The following is a 27,002-nucleotide window of genomic DNA, read 5'->3' as shown; positions in this document are numbered from 1 at the left end:
ATGGCTGTCATTTTCTACAGAGGAAACTGCCTTATACTGAATCCATCAGTCCTCCAGTCCTAGCTTAGCATCCATGGACAGGCAGCAGCTCTCCAGGATTTTAGACCTACCTGTAGGTCCCACCCAACCCTACCTAGAGATGCCAGATTGAAGGAGGAAATGCTTGCATGCAAAGCAGAGGCTGAACTATGGCCCTCCCCCAATTGTTTGTTTCGTTCATAGAAGCACATTGTGTTGCATAACATTCCACAGAAAGACCCAGATGCTCATATACTATAAAGAGCAGAGCATGTGTTATTCTTTTTAAAATGGAAACATTTAGTGAAAATGAAAGCTACAAGCATGTCCTGGATCTCCTACATTCTCTTGCAAATTGACTGTTAATTAAAAGGATGCTAAGTGCCAACAATACTTTGTGAATAAATGTGATGTTGAAGTAGAGGATGTCCTGCAAACAGTTCTGATACTTTTCATGCAGCGTTTGTTTAATCTCTTGTTTGGGGGTGGGGGTTTTTTCTTCTTCTTTTTCTTTTTTACATGTTTTCTTTCCCATTTAAAAAGCTAAATGTGCAGGACTAAATTTGGTCATGCAGCACTTGAAGATTCCCTGGAATGTCCTCAGGTTTCAAACTCCTCTGATAGACACCAGCTCCGCCTCCTGCCATGTCTGATTGGCCTATCTGAACCAGGCCGCACCGCTTTGACTCTCATTGGCCAACTGTTCTTCAACTGCATATCCATTATACTCAAGGCTGTGGGGAAGTCACAGCTGCTTTCATGTAACATCTCAACACCTCCAAAGTAAGAGAAAGAAGAACCTGGTTTCACTGGACTGCTTCCCCTGAAAGCCTATTAATTTGGCACTTTTCCTTTTCAATATATAGACATACTGTGCTTCAGCTGCAAGCTACCAAAATGTCTAGGGTAGCAAGATTCCGAAGTCAAGTCAGTGAGGATCCAGATATTGACAACTTATTGTCCACGCTCTCTGCTGAGGAGATGGAAGAGCTAGAAAAAGAGCTGGATGCCTCTGATACAGATGCAAACATTCCTGTGGGGTTGCGGCAGAGAGACCAAACTGACAAGCAACCAAGTGGCAAATACAATCGAGAGGCAATGCTCAATTATTGTGAGAAGGAGAGCAAGAAAATTCTTCAGAGGGAACAATCAATGGATGTAAGTTGTTGCTCTTACTGAGTGTTGGGAAAGGGAGTATTTGTGCAGTTTGAGGGGGTGGGGAGGCAGGAACAGGACTTATGTGTTATGAAAACCACTTAAGGGTCACTAGCAGATCAATGAGTCAAAAGCTGAACACTGTCCCTCCTAGAGAATAGTAATGAGCATGGTGAGATGCAGCAGAATTAATACAACCGTCTTTTAAATGTTAGCTCTTCCAAAAGGGGATAATCAAGAAACCCAGCAGGGAACATCAAGGTGTCAGTGTTTTACTGCTAACCGTTACCTCTATTATTAATATTATTTCATTGTATTAGTTAGTGCTTCACACATAAAGAGTCTCCAAGTGGCTTCAGAATTTTTAAAGCATAACATGAACTCAGCAAGGAAAGAACAATGCATCACAATAAAAGGCACACAATAAGCTGCAAAACAAGTCCAATAGAACAGCAGCAAAACATTCAGCAACATACACATGCCGTATATAGATAGCAATAATCCATCAAATGGCTGGGAGAAGGGGTGCGTTTTAACTTGGTGCCAAAAGGATGCTTATGATTGTGTCAGGAGAATCTTGTTGCCTTCCACTCTCGCAAATATGTCCCCAAGAGTTATGAAATATAAGTCACAGTCACAATACAGTATCTTTGTTTCTGCCATTTGGACTCTGCTGCTCTGTGTCCTCCAGCCCAGCAGGCGGCAGGAACATATAAGGGTCAGGAGGCCATTCTGTCTCAGGCCTGACTGGGGTTCCAGGTCTGTTTGCTTCCTGCCACATTCCTTACTAAAGGCTGTGATACTGACCTTGGGAATCTAGCCTCAATGTTTGTACCAGCTGTGCCTGAGAGCAGAAACTGAGGCAATGGCACATGGGTACTTTCTGGTACTCTGATGGGGTGGAGCATGTTGTGGTGAGGATGGCACAAGCACCAAGTTGGCAGAGGTGGCAGGTTCTCATGCATCTGTGCCCACCACTGCCAGCACTGCTACCCCTCCATCCCTACCACTGCTGTGCCTCATCCTGGTCCTGGCAAATGGCAGCATCAACACAGCTGGGGGGGCAGTGCAGTTGCAGTGACACTCAATTTCATACACACTAAAATGGTAAATAAATGGGATAAAACAGCAAAATGAGAAAGGAAAGCAAGGCCATGGAGGAGTCTGACAGCAAGAGGAAGAAATCTGAGAACAGACAGGAAGCCAGGGCAGGAATAAAAACTGGTGTAAAATAAATGTTCTACCTTCATTATTGTTGGTGTATTTTATAAAATTAGATAATATTGTGTGCATAGCAGTAGCCTTTGCAAGCTGTCCAGTTCTATATTCTGATAGGATGCCTCCTCCTGCTGCTGCTTTGATGCTGGAATTTGACTTGGGGTAGCATAGGCCACTGAGCAAGAAAAGCTGGAGAAAGGAGATGTGTTTATTATTAGTGGTGATTTGCTTCACAAAATCAGAGCCACAGTAATGTTGACTTCACACAACTAAAAAGTTGCAATATTTTGTCTTGGAGGGGTTGCTACCAGTCTGTGCAGGGTTGTCCATGGTTTTTTTAAATAATTGCATAGCAGGCAGAAATTCATCAGGTTAAGTAATTCCCATAATTGAACCTCCGTGCTTAGCGAAGCGGGACCTGTTCTATTTCTGTCTGCCATGGAGCTGGAAAAAGTGGCTTGATCTCTCCCCACTGCACGCACACTGATCACTTTTGCAGAACTAAGTGTTCACTACACAAGCGTGTGGTTGTGGGGGCTCAAAAGAATTTAGTTACTTGCGAGGGAAGTGGGGAATTGTAAGAGTTTTCAGGGGCATAGGCTTATCTTTAACATTAACATCAGTAGTCGTGCGAAATTCTGTTTGTAATTTGGGGCACAATGCCGCGTTGAAACATGCTTTTTTCTGTTTAAAAGCAACAACAGAAAAACTTACGAAATGTAACAGACAACTTATAAAAAACCATTTTCAGTGACTTGGTCTCTGTTGAATTTGTTTTGAGACAACAGGGAGCAATCCTCCCCGCAGATCTTCAGTGCCCATGATGGATAGGCATTATAGCTTGAAATCATCAACACTGAGTGGCAGTGACTGTACAGGCAGGCGTCTTTCCCAGCCGTACCTGGAGAACCCAGGCATTGGTTGGCATCTATCTGTCTCGGGAGACAATAGAGGAGTGTGCTTTTCAAGGTGAAGTCAAACTGTTTGAAGGTTGCAGCGCCTGCTGTGGCTGTAGAGACTGGTGGGGGAAAGACATGTTTTGTTGCAGCTGGGGCAGAAGAAGGCATTCGGTTGTTCTGCTGCAGATGCACCATGGCGTTTCTTCTCTCTGCGCTCCATCCAGCAGTCATTCCTCCTAGGCTGGGCTTTTGCATGCAAAGAATGGATGTCCTCTTCCACTGAGCTTGGACCCTGTGTTCATGCATACGAATAAAGTTGGCAATAGTTAATTGATTTCGAGTATCAAAATATATAAAACGTGTTTTTCTTTGCACTGGCTGTTCTGTTTGGAAACTAAAACATGTGATGTGTATGAAACTAGCAACAAGGAAAATGTGGCTTTTAAAGTGCAGGTTCTGTATTTGTTTGTATTTAGACTGCTAGGCTATTTGGTCCAGCCTAGAGGCTTGGAGCATGTAACTGGGAATGCATGCCTGTTTTTCTGCTCCAGGATGAGCTGAACGAAAGCCAGAACAACAACAACACAACTGTGGTATTTCAATGAACAGTCATTCTTGACAGTTCATTTTTCAGTCTCACCCTAGATCAACAGGAAGTATTCTGAACTGCAAAGCTGATGAAAACCAATGAGACAAACAGAAAACATAGCTGCTTGTGGATGGGGCCTTGCATGGCTTGTGACCCACCGGACTCAATCTAGCCCACCAGCCATCCTTGTCAGCCAGGTGCTTGATAAATCCCCTGTGTGTTTTCAGTCCCAGGAAGCAGCAACAAGTTCATTGAGCCCCTGGGACTGTGGGCTGATTGGCTGTCTTTTGGTGAGTCACAGGCTCTTTCATGTATGCACAGTTCATGCCTCCTTTATAGCTCTAGTCCTGCAAATAATTATGCAGTGTTTCTCTTTATTTCTTTGGTTTCCCACTAGATAAAGTTAAGCACACTGTGTATGCAGCACAATTCTTTGTAAGCATCCAGTTTAAGGGCATCTTCTTAAAAAATGAGTTTAACTAGAGCATGCAGGATGATTAAAAAAAAACCTCCGTAATAGGAGGTAGACAGTTAAAGGCACTGTTAACCCTTATTATTATTTTTATTTGTAGCTCAGGGTTGAATTGAATGCTATGGAGAAAATACATCTCTCCTAGAGAGTGTTTCTTTAGCAGAGGAGCTTCATGAACACTGTCCTGCCAAGTTGTGTGCTGCAAAGAGTGCACAAGCAGTTCAATCCTATTTAAAGCTTCCATCATTGTAGCCAAACATTTCCTTCCACCCAGTTGCTAAAGCAGCTGTGCCACCCTTTGCCAGGCAAACAGGGCAGGTGGACAGCTCTGTCCCACTTGCCTCTCCTTAAAACTACGCATGACATTAGGAGATTTGTGATGGTAAGAAACTAAGAGGAGCCTGTTAGAAGAGGCAAATCACCCATTTAGCCCAGCATCACTATTCCCACAGTGGCCACCCAGACACCTGTGGGAAACCCATGAGCAGAACCATACACAAGAGCAGTCTCCCCCGCTCCTCCATGGGTTCCAGTATCTGGTATTCTGAAGCATTACTGCCTCTGACCATGAAGGCAGAGCACAGTAATCACCAATAGCCTTAAGCTCCACAACTTGTCCAGTCTATAGTGGTACCTCGGGTTAAGTACTTAATTCATTCCGGAGGTCCGTTCTTAACCTGAAACTGTTCTTAACCTGAAGCACCACTTTAGCTAATGGGGCCTCCTGCTGCCGCCGCACAGCTGGAGCACGATTTCTGTTCTCATCCTGAAGCAAAGTTCTTAACCTGAAGCACTATTTCTGGGTTAGCAGAGTCTGTAACCTGAAGCGTATGTAACCTGAGGTACACTGCACTTTTAAAGTCATCCAAGTTGGTGGCCATCAGTGCCCCCTGTGGGGAGTGAGTTCCACAGTTTATGCACTGAGTAATGAAGTACTTTCTTTTATCTGCCCTGAATTCTCCAGAGTTCAGCTCCATGGAAATTATCAATCTCATGTTTCTTTGTTTGTAGGGAAATTCATCATTCAGATTGGGGAAATTCATCATTCAGATTGGGGTATGTGTGTGGAAATTTGACCACAGCCACAGCATTAGTGAACATAACAGCAAAAAATTTGAGTTTATTTAAGGATAATTATGAGAAATGTTGGCTAGAAATTAAGAGAGATTTAGAAAGTTGGTCAAGACTGAAACTTTCCTTGTTAGGCCGGATTGCTGCTATAAAGATGAATGTATTGCCAAAAATGCTGTTTTTGTTTCAAACTTTACAGATTGTGGACAAAACAGAGTGCTTTGGGAAGTGGCAGAGAGATATTTCTAAATTTGTCTGGCAGGGCAAAAAGCCCAGAATCAAGTTTAAGATATTAACTGATGCGAAAGAAAGAGGGGGCTTTGCCCTGCCAGACTTAAGGTTGTACTACGAATCAGCAGCTTTCTGCTGGCTAAAAGATTGGCTGCTTCTCGAAAACACTGATGTACTGGATTTGGAAGGTTTTAATAATGCTTTTGGTTGGCATGCATATCTGTGGTATGACAAGGTTAAGATTAACAAGGCTTTCAAGAACCATATTGTCAGAAAAGCAGTGTTTAATGTCTGGACAAAATACAAAGACTTATTGGAAAATAAAACTCCAAGGTGGCTCTCACCATTGGAAGCTAAGGCCCGGAAAAGACTCAATATGGAGGCCGAATGGCCGAAGTATTGGGAAATATTAGAAAAAGATGGAGATAATTGGAAATGGCAGAGTATGGAAAAAATGAAAGACAAAGTGCGAGATTGGCTACATTACGCTCAGATTAAAGAAGTTTTTAAACTTGATAAAAAGTTAGGATTCCAGGTGGAAAAATCGAAGTTGGAAACAGAATTGTTAGAGCCTAAGACTAAGGTACTTTCAAGAATGTATAACTTGCTGTTAAAATGGAATACACAAGATGAAACGGTCAAATCGACTATGATAAAGTGGGCACAGGACATTGGGTATAATATCATGTTTGAAGACTGGGAAAGGTTGTGGACCGTTGGGTTGAACTTCACTGCATGTAATGCTTTGAAAGAAAATGTTATGAAAATGATATATAGATGGTACATGACCCCAGTCAAACTTGCAATCAGATAGCTTTAGTTGAGATCCCTGCATTGCAGCAGATTGGAGTAGATGATCCTCAAAGTCCTTTCCAACTCTACAATTCTATAATTTTCCTACAGACCATTTTTGTGATCACTTTTTTTTTTTTTAAATATCTTTATTAGACAGTTTAAAAAAAAAAAAAAAACACATACCAAGAAGAAAATACACACACCAAAAAGCAAAAAGGAAAAAAGAAAAGAAACTTAAACAGACTTATACAAACTTGTACAAACAGTAGACCTCCATCCACTCGATTTAGGGTTATGTAATCTTGTATAGTTTCTGCAGTTGTTCTAACAGTAGCTCTAAACGTCGCAGGTATTAATTATCGTCTGCTGTTAAATTATTAATTCCCAGATTAATCTCAATATAACTTAAAAATTTAGTCCATTCACCTTTTATTTTTGCCAAATTATGATGCCTAATTCTTTGTGTTAATCTCGCTAGTTCTATGTATTGAAACAACCTCACCTGCCTCATTTTTGTGATCACAATTGTACACATACACCCAGCTGGTTTCCCGTTGGTCAGTGTCTCTCTGTGTGTGCGTGCGCATGTATATGCACACACAAACACACACAAACACACACTTGTGCGCAGGGAACTTCTTTACTAACACCAACTTATGTTGGTGCCAAGATTGTGAGGTTGCTATCAGCCCTCCTGATTGGGTTCAAAATGTTTCTTATTCTACCTGCCCACGACCTGGTCAAAAATCAAACACACATAGGACAGAAGAAGAGCCTTTCTAGATCAGATCAAATGTCCATCTGATCCAACATCCTGTTTCTCACAGTGACCAGTCCAGGGATGGAGAACCTGTGGCCCTCCAGATGTTGCTGAACTAACTTCCATCGTCCCTGACCATTGGCCATGCTGGAAGAACCTTATGGAAGTCTCAGCAACATCTGGAGGGCCACAGGTTCCCCATACTTGGTCAGGTTAGATTCTTCTAGGAACATAAATGCAATAGCTTTCCCCTCGTGTTTTCCTATCTGAATACTGAGGTTCCATTTAACTATTGTTGCTAATAGCTATTGACAAGACTACTATGAATTTGCCTCCATGCCTTTTTAAAGCTCCTGAACCACAGAGACGTCCCCCTAGGATCAATGCTGTAGTGTCAATGGTTGGTGCTACCCCAGTGTTACTTTTATATTTGTGCACCATGGGAAGTCATAAGCTTTGCTCTGTGATTGTTTGTTGCTGTGAAGCAATAACATAGGGTTGGTTTCAACATTGTTCTGGACTTAAGAGCCAGCTATAGAGAATCAGTTAATGTAAAGCAACCAAAGTCCAAGGAATAAATACTTACAATATAGTGAGAGTAAAAAGGGAGTTAGAAGAGCCAGCGGAAAGGCATTTAAAAAGTGCCAATTGTAGCTACTCTTTGTTTAGTAGATTTTTGTTACTTCAGGTGATCAACCTCCCTGCCTGTTTATTGCTCCATCGTTTGTCTTTGATGAAATCAGTTTCATGTGTAGTCCTACAAAAAGTACAGTGGTACCTCGGGTTACATACGCTTCAGGTTACATACGCTTCAGGTTACAGACTCCACTAACCCAGAAATTGTGCTTCAGGTTAAGAACTTTGCTTCAGGATGAGAACAGAAATGGTGCTCTGGCGGTGTGGCAGCCGCAGGAGGCCCCATTAGCTAAAGTGGTGCTTCAGGTTAAGAACAGTTTCAGGTTAAGAACAGACCTCCGGAAGAAATTAAGTACTTAACCCGAGGTACCACTGTACTTATTATTTCATTGAGGTTTTGTTCATAGTAATAATACTGATTAAAATAAGCTGCTCAAGGGGTTAGGTAATACAGTATAAGAAGGGCTCCTTTCAAGACTTCAACTGTTCAGCAAGTTATTTAAGGTATGACAGCTAAATTTTGCTGAAGGTGAACCAGGTAAGTGTAAAATGTAAAGCTTTTGAAGTAAGAGAGAAATCTGGGGTTGCATCCAATGTCAACCCTACTCAAAGCAGACCCATTACACAACTAACTTTGCTCCATTAAATTCACTGGATCTACTCTGAGTAGGACAATCTGTACACATTTTTTAAAAAAATCTGTCTCAAGGGCACTCCCACCTCTGGTGTTTGGAGTCATCAGGTGCATAGAATGTAAGCTGCCATCCATACGTATCCTGTAGTTTCTTGAGAAATACCGCTGGTTGGTGCCCTTTCTCTCAAACTTCCATCCAATTTGAAAATGTAAGCCACATTCACTTCTCAGTTCAGCTGAGGTGTGCACATTTGAGGTAGCTGTTCTGTGTGCACAGATGACAGCTCTCGTGCAGATGACAGCTTTGTGAATAGGAGTTCGGGGTTTTGTGTGCAGCGAAACCAAACGGATAATGTGCATTGGGTGAAAGTGTCCAAACCCCCTCTCCAGTGTGTACAGCAATGGGCAAATGCAACTTGAAACATAATGAAAGGAAACAACCTCATTGCATTTTAGGCCACTAATGTATACATAGCCTTAGTTGGATACAGCCCCTACTAAGGTCCCCATGTAGACAGCACATGTGTGCCTTCATGGTACCTTGAATAATATAACCCTATCCACACAATAAATGTGTACTGAATCATCACATGGAGGATGGGGCCAGGATCATACCTGATGCCCCCCACCCCAATATCCTCATATAGATTATCAATGCTAGAGGTCAGTGAAGCATTATTTGTTATTTTTAACAATGTTCCCTCCTCGCCCCCCAAAAAAGTTTGTTCCTAAGAAATGATAATGGTGTGCCTTTGGATCATATGGTTTTGTTCCTTTTTTCTTTGAATGGTGAGTCCAAGGGTAAGGTTAAATGCCACCAAATAAACTGGTCATTTGGATTTGTTTTATTGCTCTTAAAAGCCTGGGAACCTCACCTTAAGATATCCTTTGCCAGAGGACATCTGCAGCCTATTAAGAAAAGAATGCATATGGCACAATCGGATTTCCAAGTTTTTGCTTTCTAAAATCCATTTAATAACAGTATCTGAAAGAAAGCACATTTCCAAATAACATACCCAGTTTCACTGGATTTACTTCCATTGTAGTGCAAAGCTCTGCAAAGAGTAGATTTCATGGAATAGTTATTTCATGGACCAAGCTAAAGAAAGGCCCCAAATACACATTTTTAAAATATTGAACAGCATCAGCATCTTCAAAGAGTTACCAACTTGCTTAATTTGATGTATGTCCTACAGAGCTAAACTGTAGAAGACAAAGAACTTATGCTGGTGGTCAAGCTGCCTGGTAAATCTGCCCCTTCAGATCATGTTGCAGTAATAAGATCTTGCCTAGCTGACTCTCTTCTCTTTCCATCCCCGGAGAGAAAGAAAAAATACCCTGTCCAATCCCTTCCTCCTCCTTGGGCTTGTTAGTAATAGGGGGATTAACACTCCTGAAACCCCAGATCCCAGCAGCAGCGGGGCTGAAACCAGGGCCAAATTTCTTATGACATGAAGATCTCTCACAGGCTGAGAAGTTCATCATCCGAATGCAGTCTTCCTTGTGCTCCTCTGGTTCTTCCATAAGTAGAGGAGGGACTTTAGCATTCTTCTCTTGTTTCAGCCGAACCCTTTTGAATGGTTGGAACTTTTTAAGTTCTGTTAGTTTGGAATTTTCTCAAGGCTGAAATTAATTCTGGGCTACTTCAATCTAGTCACAGCTGAGATTCTAGTGTCACTATTTGGCATGTTGCTATCGTCTCCTCCCACCCTTAGCTCCACCCCCGGTATGCAGAACCTCCCATCTCCCCTGGGTTATACAAGAATAACATGTGAATCAGTCTTTGTTAATGCTGTGACTTCTGTCATGATCATCTGAGACACTGGACTGTATTTTGAGCAGGGATGGGCAACCTGTGGCCCTCCAGCTGTTTGTTTATATATTTATTGTATTCATACCTTGCTTTTCTCCCAAATTGGAGTTTAAGGTGGCTCACAGCATTTTAAAACACCATTATAAAATACATAGTACTATAGTATAAACAAACTAGTTAAAAACAATACAATACCTTGGTTCTCAAACTTAATCCATTCCAGGAGTCTGTTCAACTCCTGAAACTGTTCGAAAACCAAGGCACAACTTCCGATTGGCTCCAGGAGCTTCCTGTACTCAATTGGAAGCCGTGTCGGACAGTCGGCTTCTGAAAAACGTTCGCAAACCAGAACACTTACTTCCGGGTTTGTGGTGTTCGGGAGCTGATTTGTTCAGGAACTAAGCCATTTGAGTGCCAAGATACCACTGTAGTTGAAATATATTGAAACACATGTAACATTATAGTTGTTCTATAGTTTGTAATAACATGAAGATCTCTCACACATTGAGATCATCATCCCATTTCTCTTGACCGGAGACCCACAGATTCCCCATCAGTTTTTCTTACCTCATGGAAATGCAATATGTCAAACCAGAGAGCTTTTAGTCCTGTGTCAATGGTTTGTTCTCGACAGCTGATTAAGTGAATTAATACAATAATGAAACAGATGTAGAAGTCCAGAGTGAAGGCTTGGTTGAAGGCCTGCTTAGCAGGTGACAGTGCTCAGGCTGAGACTCAAAGCATCCTTAGAGCTGAGGGATGGTCCATAGAGCTGCCCAGTTCACGGCTACTTCCTTTTCTCTTAGCCCATGCAAATCACCACTTGTGGCAATGCATTTGCCTGAAGGAAATATTTCCTCATTGATTTGCCAGGAGCGACCCTCCAGTTATGCTGCAATAATCTGTCTAAATGCTCTGCTTGTAAGTTCCCCAAAGGCATCTTACTAGTGCTGTTGGTGACAGAGTGTGAGATTAAGTGGAGGTTTGATCTGATCCATCAAGGCAGTTCTTTCATATTCAGTTTTGCATGCCAACAATTGACAGGCCTTTGGGTGGTATTTATAATGTGCTTATTACATTTTTATCACACCCTGCAAGGCAGTGCACCTACAAGGAGCCCAGGGCAGCATATACTGTTCCTTCTTGTCCCTGCTTGTATGCTCACAACAAATCTGGAAGGTAGGTTAAGCCGAGATATAATGATGAACCAACAGCAAGTTTCGTGGCTGGAAAGGGATTTGAGCTGACAGCTCCCCCAACCTAGTCCAACATGCTAAGCACCATACAACACGGGAGAAGCAGCACCTTCTGCTTGTGGCAGATGAGTTCATTGCAAGCAGAGATGCCCTAGGTGGAGAATAAAGCCACTGCCGCAACTCAGGATAGCCACATGCTTTGCCTCTGCCTTCAAGTCACCGAAGTCTGTGTGATAAATGCACACAGGAGCTTCTTAAAGTCCTTAGTTGGCAAATCAAAATCAAACCAGACATGCCGGAAGCAATACCTCACAAAAAGGCACCATGTTGAATGGTGCTTTATACACACTATTCTTCTGGGTGGACCATGCAACTTGCATGTACTCCACAATCCCATCATTTGCTTGAACTGCCCCATCACAGCATCCTTGCTCCCTTTCCCAACTCTGTGCACGCATGCACAAGGGCCATAGTTTAGTGGTGGAACAACTGCTTTCCATACAGAAGATCCCAGGTCCCATCGTTGGCATCTCCATGTACTGCTGAGAGACACTCCTTGTCTGAAACCTGAAGAGACACTGCCAGTCGGTGTTGACAGTCCAGAGCTGATGGACCAATGATCTAACATAGTAGAAACCAGCTTCCTGTGTTCCTCTGTTTGCCTCATGTTTCCACCTCCACGCTGGATGTCAGTCTGTAGCCTTTTCTTCTGTGTAGGTATATGAGTTGAAGGAACCCCATATATTATTGTGATGTTTTCAGATGCTGTTTGGTTAACAAGGCAAAATATTGAAGGGCTGAGAGATACTTCACAGTAAGCTGACTAATCTGGAGTTTACGACTTTGCTGCTATCTAAAATATGCACCTTTGATCAGACCAGACATCCACAATCCAATACCTGCCAGCTGTGCTGGAGATTGCTAACCCAATGTCCATTCCTCCCAAACAGCTTTACCTACTCTGCTCCTTTGAGCTGGTGGAGGAACGGGGGTGGTCTTGCATCTGCTTAACCTTGTATGGGAAATACCAATCATTTTCCTGGAATGAAAGAAAAAGACAGAAGCCAGGTCCATGAGGTTCATTTGGAATTTATCAGGGATGGGAAAGTAGCAGGCATTTATGATCTTGGTTCTCTACTGAATCTCAGAAGAGCAAGTTATATTTGGAACTACTTTGACTACATAATAACAGGTCTTCTTTTTCTCTGATGGTTAGGACAACCATAGGTAACCAAGAAGCTGTTTATAAACAACCTAAAATAGAAATGAGCATCTCTATGACTTCTTCATACTCAAGGAGCCAAATGCACACAGCTCAGGAGGCGTCAATTAACCTTATTGGTAGTGAAAGGATTGCTATTATAATTGTGTTTATTCATCACTAACTACATAAAATGTTTCAAAGCCTTTCCGCTGTGGACAAACACCGGCTCCCTCTGCCTGAAGCGAGATGAGCACCGCACTCCACAGTTGACTATGACTGGACTTAATCGTCCAGGGGTCATTTACCTTTACCTTTTACCTTTTACCTTACCTAGTTATCAATGAAGTTTAACTCAGAACAGACCCATTAAAATTAAAGCACATTAGGTCTGTTACTTCTAGTGGGTCTACTACTTCATTTCATAACATCTGCAGAATACAAAACTTAAATCATCAAAAAGATAAAATTCACCCAGCAACGTTATAAAAAGACAAATCTACCCCAACCCACTAAAGGAGGAACATGATAAAATTATTTAGTAAAAGAGCTTATCCTGCAATAAAGGGTGAATTGTGCCATACCCTATTAAAAGACTGGTCCAGACTAGAGTAACATACCGTATGATCCCGGTTAAGAACTGAATGCTACAGTAAACAAGAATGTATTTGCCTGGTGTCTAAAAGCTGATGATGATGGTGCTAGGGACATCTCTCTAGAGATGACCCTCTCACTCCCCAATTTTAGCAAAGCGTCTCTCTAGGAAAGGACCATAACAGCTCTCAGATCTGCAAAGAAAATCAGGCCCAAGGGAAACCTAAGAGGTGAACAGGTTGTGTAGCATCTACACCAGAGCTTTCCAAACTGTGTGTCACGACATGTTAGTGTGTTGGCTGCAGTGTGTAGGTGTGTCGCACAAACGCTCCCCGTGCTCCTCCCAGGGCTGGAAAGGGATTAGTTTAATCTCCGGTTTGCTAGTAAAACTGAATTACTGTGTCGCAAAATTATGCATGTGCATCACCGACATGAAAAGTTCGGAAAGCACTGTTCTAATTATTTCCTCTAATAGCAAACTCAGGCAGTGAGTTCCTATTCAGGCATATAGCCCAAACTGGAGAAACAAAAGGAAGATATTTGATTAGAAGCAGGACCTAAACAGCCTTTCTCTGTGGAACCAGTGAACATAAGAATTTACGTAAGTACTTAAGTAATTCTCTAATACCTGTACTTGTTACAATCCAGGAAAAGAAGCCAAGAGAGGTACCCGAAAGCATATTCTGTTGTGTGTGATCAGGGTCAGAATGAGGAACAGAGTTAACCTCTGTGACATCTCTGGCTGATGCTGGTGTGGCAGCCAATGTCAATTCACCATTCCCATAATCACACTATGTCCAGCCAGAAAGTCCAAAGACATGAGTCAGCTGGAGCCTGTGAATTGCTTTGTTGGGGGGGGGGATAGAAGGACCATAAAAGGAAACTTCTCAACGAAAAAGGACAATTGAGGTTAGTGGTAGCGTATAGGAATCTGGAAGGGGTTTATCAGTTACTTGTCCAATAGGTTGTTGCTTATAGAGCCTACAAACGTGGTGATGCATAAGGAGAAGAAAGTGTAAGTAATGCTTGCCGAGGACAAAAATCTTGATTTCTCATATATACTCATTGTGGTGACTGACTGGGAATGAGACCTAGGGGTCATAGTGGCCACCCCAATAAAGATGCCAACCTGGTAAGGCTTCAGAAGTCATGCTTCTGAATCAATGGCTACCAACTGCAGTGGCATTGTTCTGCCTTCACTGCTGGAGGCAGTATGCTTGGAGGATATCAGTTGGTGGAAACCACAAGAGGAGAAATTGTCCCTGTGCTTGGCTCCTGCCTGAGGGTTTCCCTATGAGAGCAGGATGCTGGACTGGAGGGGCCCAGCAGGGTCTTCTTATGTTCCTAGTGACAGGTGTCTGCCCCAGGTTTAGTTGCTCTGTTAGCTCTTTCACAATATCCATTGTCTGCAAAGTCATTCAGGCAGAGAATGAGCAAGTTACAGTATTTGAATAGGGGTAAACAGCTGGATTCAGAGAGAGCACAAAAACCAGCAAGTGAATTTTGCACCTGACAAAATGATGAAGACATCAAGTTGATCATCCTCAAGTTTGTTTTGGGGCAACAATGTTATTTAGCCATATTCTTTTTTTCACACCGTCTGAACGGTTCACATTGAAAGGTAATTGAATATCAGTTGACATTTGAGGAACTGTTGACACCTTCAAGTTGAGAGATGCAGTTGGCACTGCATAAGCTGTTGCTAACTGCATAATCTTTCTGCAGCTTGGCACCACCAACTCATCTATGATGGAAGTGCATTGATCTGAATGCGGTAGTTTAGCTGGATGCTGCACAATTGAAATGTTTCTTCATGGAAATAGGCTTTTGGATGTTACGGAGCTAGTTCTGTGGTCAACATTATCCGCAGTCATGTTTCTGAATGCATCTCTTCTCAGAGAAGAAGAATAAGCTGCACTTTCTTGTTAGCAATGTTCATAAATAGCATTAGAGAGATCTGTTGTGATTGTGAGTAGTCATATAAAATACAGTGGTACCTCAGGTTACATACGCTTCAGGTTACATACGCTTCAGATTACAGATTCCGCTAACCCAGAAATAGTGCTTCAGGTTAAGAACTTTGCTTCAGGATGAGAACAGAAATCGTGCTCCGGCGGTGTGGCGGCAGCAGGAGGCCCCATTAGCTAAAGTGGTGCTTCAGGTTAAGAACAGTTTCAGGTTAAGTACGGACCTCCGGAACGAATTAAGTACTTAACCTGAGGTACCACTGTACATAGACCAAGATGAGTTATAGAATTAGTTTTCATGACTTAGATACACTTTGCCTCCTTTGAGTCCTCCTGTAATGAACATCCTCAGATACTGTGTATCATGCCCCTTTTCCCAATGTGAAGTGGTGTTTCATTTTCTGCTGTGCCATGTGGTGTGTGACTGGCTTACTTCCTTGGATTATTTAGATTGTTTTACTGAATTATTCCTCACAAATCCTTTTCTTTAGAAAAAAAATATCCTGCAGCCAATGAAGTTTTCCATCTCTATGCTGAGAAAATGCCTGTTGAGTTTTGGTCTTACATCTGTTAAAAGCAAATCTTTTCCTTTGTAAAAGACTTATTCTTATTTGCTCGCCCTTTTTTGGGGGGGGGGCGAACCTCACATTTTTAATAGCAACTGGAGACTACCAGAAAATCTTTAGCAAAGGAAATAGAATAGAATCTCAAACTGGGAGCAGTCCTAAGCATAGTGCATTAGTGTCAGATTTATTCTGGACTGTCCACACATCATTCTGCTTTATTAGTTGTTCTGTGATGCTTTGCCAATGTCACTATATTGTTGCAGTTGAGAGGGACGCTCTTGCACCATAATGTAACAAAGAAGGACAATGAACTCACTCTGGAACATTTGTGGTCTGAAAAGTTTCAGGGATTCAGCAAGAAGTACACATGTACTGACTGGAAACGAAGTAGTATGTCTGCCCCAAAACTTGCAGATGCAAACAGTATTGAAATCAGGATCCCGTATAACCACCTCCATACCATCATGAGCACAAATCCTTGTAAGTAAAAAGATGTCCAGAGGGAACAACAAGGAGAGGCAGGACTGAGATTTGGAAATATGCTTCAGAGGTCCAGACTATGGGGAGCCCCCCAAAAAATCAACAATTATAATTTGGATTATAATTTGGTCTTTTTATTTTAATTGGATTATGATTGGATATGTTAATTGGATTTTTTTATTGGAAAATTAATAAAAAAGATTTTTTTAAAAAAGATGTCCAGAGGGGCCTTTCTTCTTTGTTTAGAATTGGTGCCTGCCTTGCGTCTGCATTGCAGAGATGGGTGGGATAGATATTATTATTATTAAATACATAATTAGAGGGTTAATGTGGAATACAGAGATGCTTGTTGGGGTGTGTTTATATGTGACAGCATACATTTTTTCCTTGGGTGCTCTTATAAACCCTCTGATTATAGTCCTCTGATAAATGACTAGGTTGGATCGGGTCAGTCAAGGTATGTTCCCATTACCATTTACTCCACATCAGCGCATTCCCGCTGTTAGTTTTTGCAGCAACTTTCACATGACGATCGATATTGATCCCGTAGTTCCCTCTGCAAAGGTGTTTTGGCTTGGAGAAGTAGAAGAATCATAGAGGTGGAAGTGACCGTGAGGGCCATCTAGTCCAACCCCCTGCAATGCAGGAATCCCACCCACAGCCATCCCTGGGTGGACTCGAACCACCAGCATTCTGCTTAATAGCCAGATGCACTGACCTATGGTGGCACTGGGTAGTAAGTGGCAGGTGATGTGGTAGAGGGTGCATGCCTCTTGCTCAAAGGGTTCCACGCAACCCAACACAAATGTGGCCTGTATCTGAGGAAACCATTTTGAGCTCCTCAGTTTCAAATGTTTGCCCTGTGCCTACTTCAGATCCCAGTTGTAAGCCAAGCAACAATGTGGAAAGCCCAATTTAAGACAGGAATGAAGACCAGGAAGGAGATCAGATTCATGTTTTCCAGACATATGCTTAATGTGCACACGCCATTCCAGAAATAGTAATGCTTTTGGGGGGGAGGAAATCCCTGCCCAACCATCCCTGCGCAGGCACTTCTTAGAGTAAAGGAATCATTGGCAAGATTTGATGCCTGCCATAATTACCCCTAGGAGTTATTTCCTGTCCCATGTGGGCCGAGCTGGTGGCTCCTGGGATTCTGGGTTTCCTGACCTTCAGAATTTTGCCAAGGTCATGTCTTTTCAGGCTACAGCTTGGGCTGTGTACACATTACCATTTACTCTGGCTCTTGCGTGCTCCCACCACTGGTGTTTAAAGTCGAGTACCCATGACCTTGGCCACAATCCATATAGTTGTAGTTTCTCGAGGAATACTCCTAATGGGTTGCAGCTTCAATCTGATTTGAAAATGCAAGAAAGGCTTAAGCAGTGTTCAGACACTTGTGCAGACGATGATTTCTTTGAATAGGAGTGCAGGGGGTGTTTGGGCACATGGAAACAAATAGGGTAATGTACATCGAGTGAAGACCCTCCCTCTCTGGTGTGTACAGCAAGTGCAATTGCAACTTGAAAGATATACACCCTTTCTTGCACTGTGTACACACACACACACCTTTTGGTTTTTTTTACTCTGCATCCATTATGCTCCAGCTGCTAGTTTGGGAAGCAATGTACACACGGTGTTAGCCACAATCCTGCATCTATACTATCCTGCATCTATCCTGTCACTCCTTACAAAATACTGCATTTTTATATGTTCTTCCTCAAACCAGCATCAATCCGAATTGAGAGAAAGAACTACCTAGCTGTGTTTTAAGCTGGTCCTGTGTCCACAGCCTTGATTTAAGGATAATTGCTTGAGGGTTATTGAGGACTGTTTTAGTGTAGTACTGTCTTCCACTGGATGTTTAATGCAAATAATCTTTTCTTCTCTGTGACCAATCTAGATTTGCTGCTAGGGGTTGCATTCATACTTACATAGTCGTTGTTACTGACTCTCTGCAAGGCTGAAGAGCAGAGATGTCGCTTAGTAAGTATTGGCTGTTAACAACCCTCGAACCCAAGTGTGCCTTTCACATCCCTTGCCAAACACCTGCCAAGCTCTGCAGCTCAGTTAAGTCACTCTGTTGGTACCTGCTGAATAATACCACTTGCACACAGCCACCCCTGGGCACCAGTCCAGCAGGCTAGCTGCACCAGCGAGAGGACCAAGGAGGGGATCATTAGTGCCTCAATGCCCAGATTCCAAACAAGAAGTTCCCAAGTCTCCTTTTCCTTTTAAGGAAACATCTGAGTGGGGCTGCGGAACAGTAATTGCCAGCAAGCAGCAGCAATGCTCATTTTAGTATGTTTAGGAGGAACTTGAAGCGCTTTAGTTTGTCAAAACATTTGTGATTAATCGGCGCAAGCAACAGGCTGGTTCTTTTTAAAGAAAGGCCAGGGTCAGAGCATAATAAGTTTGTGCCAATCGCTGCAAGGCATGGTGACTAGGGAGACATTTTGTCCACTCATGGGATGGTATAAGAGGGTAGGTCAGAGGTAGGGCTGCAAGTGAATTGCATAGCCTCCAGCATTTCTCCGATGAAAATAGGGACGTCCTTTTCAGCGACGACAACAACAATTGTATTAATTTATACCCCACCCATCTGACTGGGTTGCCCAGCCACTCTGGGTGGCTTCCAACTTATATAAAAACACAATAAATTACTGTTTACTGTCAAAGCTACCAATATAGGTTCTTGCCTGTTGTCCCTCTCTGCTTTTTCACTTTGGCATTTTTTTTTTAAAAAAAGGAATTATCCTATTTCCTTTCTTGTTTTTAAATTTAAAAATAATTGTAAAGGCTAGCAAGAGAAAGGGCTGTTGTTGCATTTATAGGTGGCATGGGGCTATAGGTTGCCTTTCTGACCCAGCAGCAAACCATGTCTGAGGGTTTGGTCCACTTGTTTGCATTCCAGTCCTGGAAGGGCAGCTCTACATACTGGACTCAAATGAGTCTCGTAATCTCTTAACTAAATACAGGGATCCTTGCTTTTTCAAAAGGGAGTCTGTTTATGGCCATAATGTAAATAATGTCTTAAGGCAAATTTGTTTTAACTATGTGCTGGGTTGTTGTTTTTCCAGATTTCTTAGACCAAAGTCATATAAAAGATTGCCTTTTCTATGGGTGTCCTTATCTAGAGGGCATGTTGAAGCTGGATATGCAGATTCTAGAAAGTTTGGGTCCTGGCCATGCCAGAAATGAAATCCGTGTAAGCCAAAGAGATTCAGATGTAGGATTTTGGCTCATAAGGGACAGCAAGACCTGATGTTTATAGAAATGCTCATTGAGATCCAAAGGGCAAGTTCATTATGTGGAGGGTTTGGCATGAGCTGATTGTGGATCCACGTCAGAGTCAAATGAGTGTTAATAAGATCTCTCTCTAGTTTTCATTGTACACATTCCTATCTTAAAATGCATCTAGGTTATTCTTCTTCTCAATTCTAATTAAAGCTGATTTGGGGAGGAAATGGATAGGCTCTCCTTAACCACTGTCATTTTCTCCTATTAAATATGACAAACATAGCCTCCAGGAGCAAACTGCATTTTTGCTGCTTCGTCGGCATGCTATTGTCTCAACAAACATTTCTTTCTGCATTTCTCCCCTTGCTCTAGGAAGAGAAAGCAGCAGAGAGGAAGAAAGATGTGAAGATTGTCGAAGAAAAACGAAAGGAAACCCATGGTAGAGATCTGAAAAGAAACAAATCTTCTGATCTCGGAAAAGAAGGGGGGAAAGAAGAAAACGTCCAGAAAGCTAATCAGAAAGGGAAGGATGAACTGGACACTACTAAGAACACTGGGCCAGTCAATGAAGAGAAGAAGGAGGCAAAGAAGTTACCCAAAGACAAATACAAAGCCATCTCAGTGGACAACAATGAAATTAAAGGAAGATGGGAAGAAAAGGGCCTGGCAGCCAAGATCAAAGAAGTTGAGGAAAAAAGGAAAGAAGAAAAGGCTACAGAGCTGAAGAGGGGGACTGAAAAGGACAAAAAGATGGGGGAGAAAAAAGAACCCGAAAAAACAGGAGCAAAGGTCTCAGCTTTAAAGTCAGGCTTAGACAGAAAGGGAGAAGACAAAAAGGAACCTGAAAAAACTGGAGAAAAAGGTTCCGCTTTAAAGTCAGGCTTAGACAGAAAGGGAGATGATAAAAAGGCATCTGAAAAAACAGGAGAAAAAGATTCCGCTTTAAAGTCAGGCTTAGACAGAAAGGGAGACGACAAAAAGGAATCTGAAAAAACAGGAGAAAAAGGTTCCGCTTTAAAGTCTGGCTTAGACAGGCGGAGAGATGACAAAAAGGAATCGGAGAGAAATGGAGGGAAAAGTCCAGCTTTAAAGCAAGGATCAAAGGTTGGCAGTGAGGCAAAATCCCCAACAGATAGCAAAGGAACCTCTGAGGGGAAAACCTCAATGTCAGGGCAAGAGAAAGGGACAACAGAGGCTCCTGAGAGCAGCCCCTCTAAACTGGCAGACGGCTCTTCCAGCCAGGGCACGGAAGAGGAAGCCACCAGCATCTTTGATGAGCCCTTGGAGAAAGTGAAGAATAACGACCCAGAGATGATAGAGATCAATGTCAATAACTCCGACTGCATCAACAACGAGATCCTGGTGCGTTTTGCCGAGGCCTTGGAATTCAACACCGTCGCCAAGGTCTTTGCCCTGGCCAACACACGCGCAGATGACCATGTTGCTTTTGCCATTGCCATCATGCTGAAGGCCAACAAGACGCTGACCAGCATCAACCTGGATTCCAATCACATCACGGGCAAAGGGATCCTGGCCATCTTCCGTGCTCTGCTGCAGAACAACACTCTGACCGAGCTCCGCTTTCACAACCAGAGGCATATCTGCGGAGGGAAGACGGAGATGGAGATAGCCACTCTGCTGAAGGAAAACACCACCCTCCTGAAGCTGGGCTACCACTTTGAACTGGCAGGGCCCCGGATGACTGTGACCAACCTGCTGAGCCGCAACATGGACAAGCAGCGGCAGAAGCGCCTGCAGGAGCAGAAGCAGGCTCAGGGAAAAGGGGAGAAGAAAGACTTATTGGAGGTGCCAAAGGCAGGAGGCCTGCCAGCTGCTTCTTCACCTAAGGCCTCACCAAAGCCATCCCCCAAAACATCCCCTAAAGTTTCCCCTAAGAAAGCTGGAGCCCCAGAAGTACCACCTCCACCTCCTCTGGCTCCTCCTCTGGCTCCTCTCCTGGCTCCTCCCCTGATCAATGAAAACTTACGGTTGTCGCTCTCTCCGGCATCTCAGAGGAAGATGGTAGAGAAAGCTCTCCCACCGCAAGAGAAGAACTCCAGAGACCAGCTTCTGGCAGCCATTCGCTCCACCAATGTCAAACAGCTGAAGAAGGCAAGTAAAGGGCAAATGTAGGAAGCATCCTGGGGTGAAGTCCTTGCTGGGTTCATTGAAGCTACACTCTTAATAATGCCAGCTATCTAGGATTAGTGCTACATACACACACTCCCCCTAGCCCATCCCAATCTCCTGTGTTTGATAAAAGGCATATTTTCCATCACTTGCGTTCTAAAGAAGTATGGAGTGTTGTTGAGAACTGCCCAATGAGTACCAAGCCCAGAATGGCTCATTACTGTTAAATAACATGTGCATTTATTTATTAATAGTATTTGTAGGCCACCTTGCTCTAAAAGCAGCTCACAACTTATGATATTCTTCTGGAAGCTGCCCAGAGTAGCTGGCAAAACCTAGCCAGATGGGCGGGGTATAAACAATAGTAATAATTATTATTAAAGATAAAGCCACTGAAAACTCAATAACAATTGAACAAGCACAAGTGTTGTGCAGAGACAAAAAAACACCTTAAAGCTGAGACAGCTTAAAAGGCCTGGGAAAATTAAAAGGTACCAAAATGGCAACAAAATAAAAGGAAATGAGCCTCTCTGGGGTCCTTGCAAGGATGATAGCTGGATTATCAGGTTCACACTGGGAACTGATTTCATAGAATACCGGTAATTTAAAGGAAGGAAGAGGGGAAGAGGTGAGAACTGGAAACAAACATGATCCCTTTTTGATACATGAAACGTTTCTTGCACTGATGTAAAATCCACAAAATATGTAGACATATATGACAGTTTTGTGACATCTATGCATCTGCTCAGCTTTCCAGTATGTGAACTCAGGGCTAAATAGATACTTTCATACTTCACCATTGATGCACTACACACTTCATACATTGCTTCCTAGTTCAGACAACATGCCAAACCATGGTAAAGGAAGCTTTGCCATGTTTGAACACCATTGTTTGCAATTGACAAAAGAAACAGAATCATAAATTACTGAATTGACAAACTAGACTTTGTGCAAACAAGGTTCAATTGATAAGCTATAGTTACCGTGGTAGTTCTGTCTTCAGAGACTGCTGTGCAGTTGAGATAAGAGTGTCATTGTGGATCTTAGGTGCTTAAAGAATGGAAAATGAAAGCAGACAAATACTTCTTAACCATGGTTTGCTGTACATTTGGAAGCTCAGACCATGGTTTGGGATGTTCAAATCAAATCTGGTATGATGCCTGAACTAAGTCATTGTACAAAATATGTAAACTAAAATATGAGGAACCACTATGAGGAATCTACTTTGCCAGTATTATGCATGTTGTGATGCTCATGCACCAATAGGCTTCTTAAAACATTTCCAGGACATATTTAATCTTTAAAACCCTAACTGATAATGAACCTGGGTTCCTAAATGACCACCTGCACTCACATGGACTTCTTGGTTATTAAGATAATCCCCGAAAATAAGAGGTGCCCCCCCCACAGTGCCCCCCCAAACAGGGATATGAACTATCAGGTGGTGGCTCCCTTTGTTTTGAATGCTTTCCTGGTGAATATTACCTTGAACCAAGTTTCATGTTCTTTGTATGGGTAAATCAATTATTTACCTAGGTCTTGTGGAGGTTTTATTATATTATGCCCTGTTAACACTATTTTTTTCTGCTTTGGTGTTATACTGTATATACTTTCAAAAATACTGCATTGGTTTAGTTATGCTCTGGGAGTTTTAACTGAAGAGCAGCTTATAATATCTCAGACCACTAACCAGCCAAATCCATAATAATCATAACAACAACAACAACAACAACAACAACAACAACAACAACAACAAGTTTATTATTTCTACCCTGCCCATCTGACACTCTGGGCGGCTTCCAACAGAAGGTTTAAAATACATTAAAACATTAGTCATTAAAAACTTTCCTAAACAGGGCTGCCTTCAGATGTCTTCTAAATGTCATATAGTTGTTTATTTCTTTGACATCTGGTGGGAGGGCGTTCCACAGGGCGGGCACCACTACTGAGAAGGCCCTCTGCCTGGTTCCCAGTAACCTGGCTTCTCACAGTGAGGGAACCACCAGAAGGCCATTGGAGCTGGGCCTCAGTGTCCAGGCTGAATGATGGGGGTGGAGACTCTCCTTCAGGCATACTGGACCGAGGCTGTTTAGGGCTTTAAAGGTCAGCACCAACACTTTCAGTTGTGCTCGGAAACATACTGGGAGCATATCCATGGCATATACCTCAGAGACTGTGTTCTTAAATATATGTTGTAGATGCTTGTAGATCCATGCAGGAAAAAACACATACAGAAAAATAAAATGAACGGCCCTTCATATGTGAAGCAAGGTTCACATAGATGCAATTAACAAGCACATTTTTATAATGTAAATAGCAGATGTGGTGCACATGGGGAGCACTACTAGAATTGCAGGTCTGGATGAAAATTGCTCCCCCTTCCTGCAAGCTGCTATTTGCATCACCAATAGCTTTCTTTGGTCTTAGATCTTGCATTAACAAGCACACCTTTTATCTTGGCAGGTGGAGGTTCCCAAGATACTGCAATAGGGAGCAGAATCCAGATTTCCCTGGAAGGATGAGATTGCCAAGGCTGAATCACTATGTTTGTCTCTCAGGTGACTGTTTACACGAGAAGGACTCAGCTGGAGCAGGAAGCTGCTTTGCTCCAGTCCCAAATGAGCAGTGTTCTCTACGGGGTTGAACTGAATTGGATGGAAGGACTGAATGAGCTGCCAAGGAGACGTTGTGGCAGGAAGAAGCAATATTTTTATTTTTATTTTTAGAGCTTTTCAACCACGAAACTTTTTTTCCCCATGAGAGGAGAGGTCTGCAGATGCTCAGAGTGTTATGTAGCTGGGTTAATTGTCCAATTCCCTCCCCCCTTTTCCGAGTTTTGAAAGAAAAGTGGGAAGTATTGAAGAAGCCTATATTTGCAGCATCCCTGCTTATCTTAAGACAGCACGGCAATCACTTGCCACTAGAAATATATACAAGAGTAAAGCCACACTGGGGTAGCAGCACAGAAGAAGAAAACTGCCAGGCTCATCTTCAGCACAAAATGACTCCAAAATTGTGTGTGTTTGCGCACGCACACACAAAGCAGCAGCATGTTCTTGCCATTTGCTGCTAAATCTAACTGGTAGCACCAATGTTACTCTACCTGGAATATTATGAAGCAGAAGGTTGGAGGAGAAATCACTGGGCCAAATCTAATTTCCTAATGTCTCTGTGATCTCAAGGATTCCATTTCTCTGATAGATGATCGTGCAAAGGCTGGCTTTGTTCCCTGAAGAAGCATGAAAAGCATTGCATGTTTCTGTGTTTTGAATGTGTGTGTATGTAAATGGCTTCTCACCCTACTGCAATCAAACCTTTAAGCACACGCGTGGGCAATGGCTCTGAAAGGATTACGGATTGTGCTGCCGTGATGGGGGGAGGGGGGAGCTACATGGTGCTTGAACCTCTGACATAAGCAGCATCTTCCAAACTATTATTGTGATGCCTAATCTTAAGAGGCCTGATGGGAGGGAAGGTGCACATTATGGTTGGCCATGTAATGGAGGTGATGGCAAACGCAAGCAGTGGCTGTTATGTGTACAACAGAATGGGGCGGAGGGAGCTTGAAAGCTTGCACTGGGAAACCTTCATTCAGAATCTCCAGTGCTCAGGGCACACAAGTTCTCATTCATATATTTCTGGCACTTGGGACTTGATAGTCAAGATCAGGCTTCCTCAATCTCGGCCCTCCATATGTTTTTGGCCTACAACTCCCATTACCCCTAGCTAGCAGGACCAGTGGTCAGGGATGATGGGAATTGTAGTCTCAAAACATCTGGAGGGCCGAGGTTGAGGAAGCCTGGTCAAGATGACAGTAACCTAGCAGAGAGTACAGAACTCCTGCTTCACTCGTTTGCTACAGAAACAGCATAAGGCTTGTTTTTGGGACCAGAAGGTTTCTGTGCCAATTCAGAACTTTTCAAAATAGCTCAACATCTGCTCATTTGAAGTGAAAGAGGCACTCCCAAGGGAGTAGCATTTGTGGCCTGTTGACCAATGTCTCCTGAACTATGGTCAACAAGCCATGGCATGTGGGCTGTGAAGATACTATGTCTTCCAACCAACCTATGTGTCAGAGTCAGCTTCCGTGTCTCTTCTCTTTGCAGGCAAGCGGAGCCCAGCTCATACGTTACCTTTGCAGCATGGTGGCTGCCCAATGCTCTCCTGAGGTTGCTTCCCATTATGCACTGGTAACATGTTGGTGTTCTGCATCTCCACAGATAGCCTGGATTGCAGGAGTATTTCCCATGCCAGCAACAGCAGTTCCAGTGGAGGGGCACTGCCAAGGGAGACTCCATGTGTAGCGTGCAGGAACATCCATATGCTGCTGATAGGCATTTGGGTCAACCACATGGAAGCACTTTTGAAGTAGCAAATGTGCCACAAAGAGAATGTATGGAGGGGGCCTGCAAGAAGAAGAGTAACCAATGCCATCATCTTTCTTCCTTACTCCTGCATGGAGTGAATGATGGATAATAGAGCAGCTGTAGCTGTATACCAGTTCAGCTACAAGGATGTTGCCCAGTTCAGTTCCCTGCAGCTTAACTAGTTTGTGGCTCAGCCTGTACATAAAGAAAGATTATCTATGCATTTGTGTGGCTGTAAGAGTTTAATATATAGACAGATGGATATATATCTTAATAGATGTACTCTCTAAGGAGCAGAGTTTTATTTCTCACACAAACTGCCAAAGCTTGTCTGCACTGAGATGGTGCCAAGTGACTGGGAAGTGATTTGCTTACCGGTCTGTTTAAATCAGTTTCCAGATCAGGAAACTCATTCATGGTTCCTCTGCGGTAGGAGAGAAACCAGCAAGATTTCTCACCCAGGAACAGGTAGTATAGAACACTCTCTCCCCCAAGCTGCACATGTGTTCATCCTTCCATGAAGGACAAGTGGAACTCCTGTTAATGTGTCTATGGAGATCCTCGCAACTCAAAAAGGCTTTCCCTGCCTCTTCTCTTATCCAGCTGAGCATGCAAACTCTGCAGTTAGAGGGGTCCTAATAAGTGAGGGTAAAATACAGGAGGGGGTTTATGTAGCACTTGAAAGAGAACTGTTCTTTGTGGGTTTTAGTTTTTTAAAATCAGTCTTTGGAGAGGGAATCTGTGCTTGCTTACTGAAAAAGAAAGTAGTATTGGATTTAGATCTGTAGCACATTTTGGACAAATGTTGGAGGAGGAGAGAGAAATAACAAGAGACAAATCGCTTGAGCAGGTGATCTCGGGTGCAGAAGCTGCTGCAGTTTTCAGTTCCAACTCATGAATGTAAATCTTATTTGAAATATGTACAAAATCACCCACACTTTCATTAATAAAGCTCACAAAATGCTGCTGA

The 27,002-nt window shown here is 42.9% G+C and overlaps 1 protein-coding gene across 1 annotated transcript; it reads left to right on the top strand.

The window, feature by feature from the left end:
• Positions 1–730: 730 nt before the first annotated feature.
• Positions 731–27,002, top strand: LMOD1 (leiomodin 1). The gene is made up of 3 exons (XM_081866455.1): positions 731–1,176; positions 19,908–21,647; positions 24,129–27,002. The coding sequence occupies exons 1-3, from the start codon at positions 916–918 to the stop codon at positions 24,153–24,155; spliced, it is 2,028 nt and encodes a 675-aa protein (XP_081722581.1). The 5' UTR covers positions 731–915; the 3' UTR covers positions 24,156–27,002.

Source organism: Podarcis erhardii (genome assembly GCF_964252035.2).
Source record: "Podarcis erhardii genome assembly, chromosome: 6".
NCBI lineage: Eukaryota > Metazoa > Chordata > Lepidosauria > Squamata > Lacertidae > Podarcis > Podarcis erhardii.
This window is presented reverse-complemented; position numbering and strand designations above follow the sequence as displayed.

Bases quoted from the DNA above. Each gene is read 5' to 3' on its own strand.
- LMOD1 (XM_081866455.1), top strand. From the start codon at position 916: ATGTCTAGGGTAGCAAGATTCCGAAGTCAAGTCAGTGAGGATCCAGAT. The intron at 1,177-19,907 runs GTAAGTTGTTGC...CCCTTGCTCTAG, and splicing joins AGAGGGAACAATCAATGGAT to GAAGAGAAAGCAGCAGAGAG. The intron at 21,648-24,128 runs GCAAGTAAAGGG...TTATCTTGGCAG, and splicing joins ATGTCAAACAGCTGAAGAAG to GTGGAGGTTCCCAAGATACT.